This window comes from Bombus impatiens, unplaced genomic scaffold, assembly GCF_000188095.3.
Source record: "Bombus impatiens unplaced genomic scaffold, BIMP_2.2 scf_0491, whole genome shotgun sequence".
NCBI classification, from domain to species: Eukaryota; Metazoa; Arthropoda; class Insecta; order Hymenoptera; family Apidae; genus Bombus; species Bombus impatiens.
The window spans coordinates 162,315-171,164 of NT_176910.1; the positions used below are offsets into that span (position 1 = coordinate 162,315).

General features: G+C 36.9%; 1 protein-coding gene across 2 annotated transcripts in view; it reads left to right on the plus strand.

Annotated features, from left to right (window-relative positions):
* LOC100741349 (prolyl 4-hydroxylase subunit alpha-1) overlaps nt 1-8,850 on the plus strand; it is a 225,029-nt gene that overhangs the window by 152,155 nt on the left and 64,024 nt on the right. Inside the window, exon 1 of one of the 2 annotated variants that reach the window (XM_012387902.3) lies at nt 7,945-8,023. The exons of the other annotated variant lie outside the window; for it this stretch is intronic. Coding sequence (XP_012243325.2) covers nt 7,960-8,023 — 64 coding nt within the window. The 5' untranslated portion in view covers nt 7,945-7,959. Of the gene's footprint in view, nt 1-7,944; nt 8,024-8,850 lie in introns of those variants that run through there. 2 annotated transcript variants of the gene reach the window in all.

Here is an 8,850-nt window from a genome sequence, read left to right on the forward strand (position 1 = left end):
ATAAGATAATCGTAACGAATGTTTCTTAATATTCCATGGCTCGTGAAAATACTTCAATGTTTGACAGAAACTTTTTATGAATATATTACGCAAGTCATAGAATATATTATACAAGTTATTTCTCAATTTTATTATCACTATAACGAGACACGACTGACGTAATTATATCGGTGAAAATTTAAACGAATCTAAAAACGTATATGGAAGTTATATACTTACATTTGAAAGATAATTCGTAATATTCCAGGCGAAGTTTGGTTACGATATTAATACAATACTAATTCAATACAATATTGCAATAATAATTTAATTTTATCTGATATAAATTTAAGAATGCTTTAGCACTCGTCATCTTCTTGTTGTGTATCACGTATTAAGGATTAAATGGTTTCTGAAATAAATAAATGAAATATAAAACAGTCCAAAGTTTATCATTCTCCTACAAAATGTAAAAGTTCAAAACAAGAAATAAACACATGTTATAAATAGACAAATAAATACGTCAATGAAATAGAATTATATAAAACGGTTTAAAGTTTATCCCTTTCGAGCAAAATGAGAAAATCGTAAAATTGATTGTCATGAATTTAGAATAATAGTAAGTGACGCGAATAGTTAATTCTGAAAAATTGAGCAAATCTTTGATAATACAGTGATACAGTAGGCTCGAGTTGTAAATAGCTGATACGAACAAAATGGAAAGACCATAAGTTACGTTAACAATGACAAATTGAAAGAATCCCAGTACGTTTGCTTAAGCTGCGAACTGGAAATCCAGTCATATTGCAATACCCCTCGTTCGGATGGTAATTGTAAGGCAAATGATTAATATTCAAAGGTACAGGGAACTGAAATTGTCTTTTGAGAAATTACACGATAAAGTATAGAAGATCGATTCGTGGACACAAAGCCTTTGATCTAAACACTTCGCTATGGCATAGAATCGAATGCTCTTAGGCACGATTACGATTCATATCGTTTGAGGGTGTGTGACGTTTCATTGGTATTATATCTAACTTCGTCAGAGAGCACAGCGATACTGGTATTACAGGATATTACCAATATTCCTTCGAAAGAGCACCATGACATTTAAGAGGCATCCTGCCTCTTGCTGCCCCAAAATTTAATGCGATATCGAAATTGTATGGTTTCTTGCGACATTTTCTACATGAGGAACTGCAAGGTTTCTGGAGTTTCAACTTGTAAAAAAAAATCCTAAAACCTTGTAGCATAGGGAATATTTGAAAACTGTTAATAAAGAAAATGGAATGTTTCTTCGGTTCCTTATTACGAAAAGAAAAGCCTGGAGCTTTTAAATGTCAGACATATTTGAACATTGTTGATAAAGAAAATTTGAAAATCTATACATATAACAAACAGTAAAAGAGTTGCGTCTACACATTGAATAAAAAAGAATGAAACTGTCATGTAGGAGCAGCTCGTGCGCTATGGAGTTGAAAAAACTAGTATTTCGAATTTTTGTCAATCTATTTGTACTCGCGTCACGTAGAAACTACTGAACTGATTTTGATGAGGTTTTCTCTGTTGTATGGCTTAGTTTCCGGAAAAAATAGCGTATGCTCGTTTTGTAGAAACCGAGAAACAGCCTTGCATCTGAATTGTACGCGCTCTTCCCATGTTTGGTAGAGATCAAGCAACGATGGTTATCGTTTACGTCGTGTTTGTTCCGAGACCGAACGTTTTTATAATCCAATATTTTTCGCTGCAGAGAATAACCGAACTGTTAGTATAAAAGATACGTAGGTTTTTCGTTCATAAAAATTCATCTGCTTAAAGATGGTTCCGTATATATGTAGTTCACGTGAAAATCATTCCGAATCTTTTATTCCAATATTTTAGAACTGCTCTATCAAACAAATGTCGAGTACGTGTATGAATATTGAAATTGGTTTAGAAATAAGGGAACGCTATTCACAAAGTGGAACGTTTATAAAATGCATAAAAGTTTTCGAAATTAAAAAGCGGAAAATAAGTATCGTACGATGAAAATTAGAGCACGTGGTGTTTAACAAGAGGACATTAACGAAAGGCTAGAGGAGAATCTCCTCCGCTCGTTCATTTTCTTTTTTTCTTCCTCGTCACGAGTTCTACTCGATACTTCGAGCACCCGTATTATTCTCGCTCACCGTCGAAACCTCTCTCGACTAATTAAATCGATTCTACACTTCGTCGCGGATTAAAGAGTCTTTCAAAGAGATTGCATTTCGTACATGACGCTCTATTGCGCAATGTACGCAAAGAGTCCCTTAATTGTTCGAACAGCTAGGAATTATTTCAAGTCAGAAAAGTCCTAAAACGGCTGGAATTTTCGAGAAAAGTTCAAATCAATTCCTATCTTCTTAATTGACGTACCTCAATACGATTTGCTAACTTGGCGGAGTATTTTCGTTGAAACCAGAGTAAATTAGTCGAAAATAATTATCACCGACGAATACAATTGATTTAAATATAAAGTTACGATGTTTAATCTTACAAATATTTTCTAAACTTTGCGTACATTCTTTTATATATTTTTGTCTGTTATTATTGTATTATATATTATTATATTATTTCGTGGTTCTATTATTATACATTATTATATTATATTGTATAGCGTCTATAAAAAGCGTAGTATGCACAGAAATGGAAATATTCCAAGAGTACAGAAAAAAAAAGAATTTCCAAATAATAAAACAGAGTTGTGGAGCGAGAAAGAAAGAATCAGGATAGGAGAGAGGAAATTAAATCGCGAGCCGAAGAAACATTAGATTCAAATTGACTGTGAGCTAAGCGTCCGTGCACTTAATCTCTTTGTCGCTTTAACAATTCAACGAGACTAGTAGTTTGAAGGAAAAAGCGAGCAAGGAGGAGTAGAGGATGGAGCTTCTTGCATTGAAAGTTCCACGCGAAATTTTAAGCGGAGACGGTAGTTTGTTAAAAGTCCTGCTTCCTTCTGTTCCTTCTTTATTCCTTCTACGTGATGCCTAGTTGTATCCTGTATTTTCTCTCAAACACTATAAAAGTAATTTCTCTTTCCAATTTGAGAACTATTCTTTTTTTAATATATCTATATACGTACATAGCATTATGTACGCATTCACTGAGACATGAAACTATTTGAAAATACGTCGTGTATGTAATACAAAACGTCTTGAAATTTCGTTGCCACTGTAACGATGCATGGTAACCATAATTATATTGGTAAAATTTGAAACGAGTCTGAAAAAATATGCAATATGCATAGAAGCTGCATGAAACAGTAGCTCGCAAGAATAATCGAACATATACGCGATAGAAAATTTGAAACACGATAGATCGACGTGTTATTCGTATGATACTACAGTAGAAATTGAATGAGTTATTGTAACTTTGTATTCGCGTGACAAAGTCAGTTTTCTTTGTGTCTAAACCCCAGTCCATTAATCTTCGCACGCCTCTTCAAACTCATTTTCAAACACTTTCACGTGTCAATCGTTTTCGAAAGCAACGTGGGATTATTTGAGCTTGTCGATCAGCTGAAAAGGCAAGAACTTAATATTCTTAATTCTAGACACATCGTTGACACGATGTTCGAAGAGCTGACGGCGATAATAGAAAAGACACGAACGTCATCGATACGTTGGAATGGATTTGGGATGGTTCGTTGTCAGATCGTGCGAAAAGATGGCTTTGAAGCCGGGCGCGAGCCTCAAAATGGTAATTTCACGGTTTCACGAGCATTTTTCCCGCGGCCAATTTAATTCAGGACGGATGATCCATTCGTCTCTCTTTCTCGCCCCTTGGCTCTCTCTTTTCGCCTGTGGCCTCTGTGTTTTCCTCCGGCTTTCTTCGTCCATCGTTTGCCCGTGTCATCCAATTCCGCTTGTTCGAACTCGTTAACCTCGACTTTCCAAACTTTTTACCGTCGTCACTCCCATTTTCTACCCGCGGCTACCCCATTTTCTTCCTCTTTCCGCTTCCGACCCTTCGCGATCTTCAGCCACCTAACGCCAACTCACTGAAAATAATTACCAAGAGTCCCGATGGAAATGTGCTTCTTCCTCGCCAATTTTCCTTCTTTTCTTTTTCGAACGAAATTATTGAAATCTACGCTATTTATATCTTTGTATTCTTAGAAACAGAACTCCATTGTGTGATCTATCGTTTCTCTATTTTATGTATCGATTCGCTGACTTATTTATTGTAGTGATTTTGATAAACTTCTTGATGTCATTCGTCGCCTCTTTTATAAACTCGAAGATTTTGCAATCAGCAATACGAACATTTAAAATCTTTTATCATTATATTATTTATTGTTATATTCAAAAATCTTTACGATGCGTATCATCTTCCGAATTAGTAGGTTGTCCGGAAAGTGTCTTTCTTTCGCAAACGTGTTTTTTACAACAGCGCACCTTCATACAAACGTGAAACCAAATCTGTGAAATGTCACGGTGTTTATCTCAGCAGAAAAAAATGGATCGTATGTAATTCGACAGAATAACATAAAACAAAAAACGTTGTGCGTCCTGATAAAGCGATCCTGTGATTTCCTGATAAAGCGAAAGAAACTTTTCGGACAACCTAATAATTGTCGCGTATTCTCATAGAATGTAACGTACCCGGTCAGCATATCACAAAGCAAATGAAAATAGTACATCGTCCATTTTAGAAATATCGATACATCAGCTTTAAAGCTTAACCGTAGTCAAAATGGCACGGTCACCAAGCAACCTGCAAACTTTGAGCTGATAGGTGATGCAAAGTCGATCGTCTCCTTCGTCGAGGGAAAATTAGAGAAGGTGGAGAGTTTCCGTGCGGTAGTTCGGTCTTTTAACCCGGTGTAACCAGCGTCGGGGCTCTTTCATCCATTTTTCCCATCCCCGACGACACTAATTACGCGTGACCGCAAATTAGCTTCCGGCCGTTTCGTAATCGAGGCGCACCACGCCAGGTTCGAGGTAAATTGAACGTGACCACGTGCATACGCGACGAAAGTTACTGGACTCGTTGAAATCCAGCCTTGATCGACTTTCCTCTCCTTCTGTTTCTCTATTCTCGTCTCTTCCGTCTCTCTAGCTATTCTCTTTTTCTCGACGCAAATACACTGCCTTTGAGCTACGATTTTTGAACGCGTTGCTATTTCCACTGATTTTTTCCTCTTGTTTCCTTTGCTATTCCTTTTTGAGACGCACATATTCGACGAAATAGAAAAATGTCGAATAAAAGACCGTTATATGGTGTTCTTTTACCTTTTTTCTTCTTTTATTCTTTTTTTTTTTCTTTTTTTAGTTGTGCTCGCGCCATGGCATTTGCTGTTTCTCTTTTCCATCGTTCCTGGGGAACGAGGAATGGTCGGAAACAATGCTCGTTCACGGTTCGACGAGTGGTCCCTTTGAGAGGGCCAACGACAATTTGTTGCTGGAAACTTTCTACTCGATATTTCGACCGTCGGAGGACCGGCTACCGTCAATTTTGAATTTTTCGGTTCAATCGTCAAAGGGCTAGTCTTTTCTGATTCTTGTCATGGGAGACGTATGGTGGTTTACGATCTTATCAGAGTTTCGAATTGCCACGTATCTGATCCAAACGTTCTAATACCAAGTAATACTTTAGTCTCTTACATCACGTCTGAGACAATTCAAAATAACAATGAAACAATGTCATGTACCGTCCAGTTGCGATTAAATCTACAACCGAAATAATAACCAAACAGCGATCAATAGTATATCAATTATAACTCCAGCAAATCCTTCGATTTCTTTCATTACCCTCGTCTACAAAATTAGATCCAGAACAACGATAAAAGCGCTCCACCTCGTACCCATTCAAACTCCAAAATACGCTCACGTCGCAAATCAAATAATCGATAATCGAAAACCAAATAACAGATAAGAATTATTTATATATCAGTATCAACCCCAAGAGATTCATCTAATTGGTCGCCGTCAATTTCAATAAAAGCGAAAACCAAAGCCAAAATAACAAGCAAGCGACGATCTACCAAATACCAAGTCAAACTCTCTAACATTCTTTTCTGTCATTCTCGCAGTCAGCCTCGATTACACTGAAAATCAGGTTCAGAATCTTCGCCCAACTAAAGCACAAGCATTGGGAACGCGGAAGAATCACGATGCATTCCGTGTACCAGCGTGTCGAAGGAAGAGGAAGCGGAAACTGAGAGAAGTGGCCTGCAAAGGCGAAGGTTGGCTGCTCTTTTTCTACCTCGTGGCAAACGTTGTACGCTGTACACTACACACTTTAACGATATAGTGGCTGCTCTGGTGGTGGTGGTCCTTCCGCTTTTTCTTCCAGTCTCTTTCCCGCGGCCAGTCTTCTCTTTTCTACCTTAGTTCTCCGTTGCGCCAGTGGTTTCAACCCTCTCTCTCTCTCTTTTTTCATTCCTCGAGCGTCTATTCTTCCGGGGTGGCGCTTAATTAACGCCGTCCTTTCAGCAAGATTTCCGGATGCCGCCTTTCAACCCTTATACCAACCTGTCCTTCACCATCTGTAGCCCTTTGAATGTCACCAGAAGATCGGAGAATTTCGGAAAACGAATTTAATCTGTAGCTGCAACGGTGGCTATGAAAGTGAATGGACAGTGGAACTCGATTACGGGGATGATAAACAGGCTCACGAAAGTATTCAAATACTTGTAGATATTTTTTATGTGTTATGTACGTTGTACGAAAGATTTCGAAACTCCATTGGCGCTGTTGTGAGACTTGATCGCGATTGTACCGGTTAAATTAGAAACAAATCCGAAGATATTTAATCCGGGTATTTAGTACGAATACCTATTTCGCGGAAATCACCAAAGTATTTAAACGGAGAATTTCCATCGTATTAACAAGGGTCAGTGTTCGATGGGACTATCTTTAACATTTATTATATGCCTCAGACGGTTCAGGATGCATTCATGCTGTATACTAATTTTGTATTAAGATATGTGTGCAATAAATATCTTGAAACTTCCATATATATTCTTTTTTTTATCGATTTCGAATTTTACGAGTACGATCCTGCGAAACAATGATATTTCAAGATGTTTCATATAGCACACGCATAGAACATGTAACACGAGATTTTTCTCTAATAAATGTTCAAACACTTTCACAAGACACGATAATCCGTATAATCCTGTAACCAATTTAATAAAATTCTAGCACCTATTAAAGCGAGTGTAACAACTTGGTAGTTTTATCGGTAAAATAATTCCTAATATGGATAAGGTAATACAAGGTTTTCTTCTGGTGAATTGGTCTGTCTCGAAAATTACCGAATGGCCGATATACCAAGAAACTCGGAACAATGGACGAAATAAACGATTCCATTCGCGAATGAGTAGACTGTACGGCTGCAGTTGATAGCCGGTGATCCGCAGAAACTCTGTTTCGATTGGCGGGAGTTTTCAGAAATGGCCGGTTTCGAAACAGGGGAAACTGTTAATTTATGCTCACGAGTTTCTACGAGTGTATTACTGGATCCATTAGTTCCGGCCGTCCCGCGTGAATTTCTATGAATTTCGCCGGGCGAATTTGTGCAAATTGCCGGCCGATACGAGAAATTCAACTTCCCACGGCTAATCGAGCGCCGATCGAGGCAAATTAGACCATGTTAAAATGAACACGGTGGTCTCCACGGACGAAATTCGCGCAGCAGGGAAGAATCAGAGAATTTTCAAAATAGCCGAGCAACTTTTAAGGGACATTTCGTTGAAGAAGACAGTACTGGAATTTGATGAAATTATCAGATATCGTTATATCGTAAATGTGGAAATCGAATCACTAGATCAACAATTTTTGTAATCAGGTTTATCAGTAAATCGATATTGTTTCATTGTTTGAAGGATAGGAAGGTATTGTGGACGGTGAACGACTTGATCTGAGAATACCTTTTCCACCATAACGTGCCAAATTATTAGTGGATTACGGATTTTTATGTATTTTTCAGATATTTGAAGGATGAAAAATATATGAAATGGACACGCGATGCAAAAGTGATGTATTCAAAGTACAAATCTTTTATAATTACGTTCATAAAGGTATGAATTCCCATAAATATCTGCTCTATACGATTATTAATCCCAATTTATAATTATTAAACTCTCGATGTTCGTGCATTCATTTCATTTGAATTTTATTCAAATGCGCCAACATACAAAATGCATGTAATACGCAAAAATATTCAACGTAATATAATATAATCATGATTGTGAATATTCATTTACATTCCATTCTTCTAGTCGTGTGAAAATAAATACGAGTTTGTATAAATATTCGCTGTTTAATTATTATATATCATCGATAGAATTATTTAAATTTATTATTATCTTAATTAGAATACAAATTGCGGCAATGTAATGGAATTTTAATGTGAAAATTAAATTGAAAAAAAAACGGAAGATTTATTAAAATATCAGCTTAAGAGTTCTCTTTGGCTGTTCACCGAGCGAATTCCAAATGATATAACAAGCGTCCCCCCAAGCTGTCGTTAGTTCAACTTGCAATTAACTTGCTAACAATTATTCAAGTTTTAATTAGAGGAAAAAGACAGGCTATAAAACAGGAACTATGAAATGCTTTGTCGCTATCTATTCATATTAAGTATACCATTGTACATGACGATCAAATAATTATATATAACCATATAAAACGAGAACACTCAAATACAGCTAATGATTCTTGCGAATGTATGCATTCGTCATCACGGCGAATAATTAGAAAATGCGTTCATAGCAACCACAGACAAAATTCCTCTGAATTCATAAAAATCCACTTTCATCTACGCCAAAATGTACCAGAATGATTCGCAAGTAGAAAATCACCAACATTGTCAAAGAATCGTTTTTTATCCGACCCCCCCCCCCCC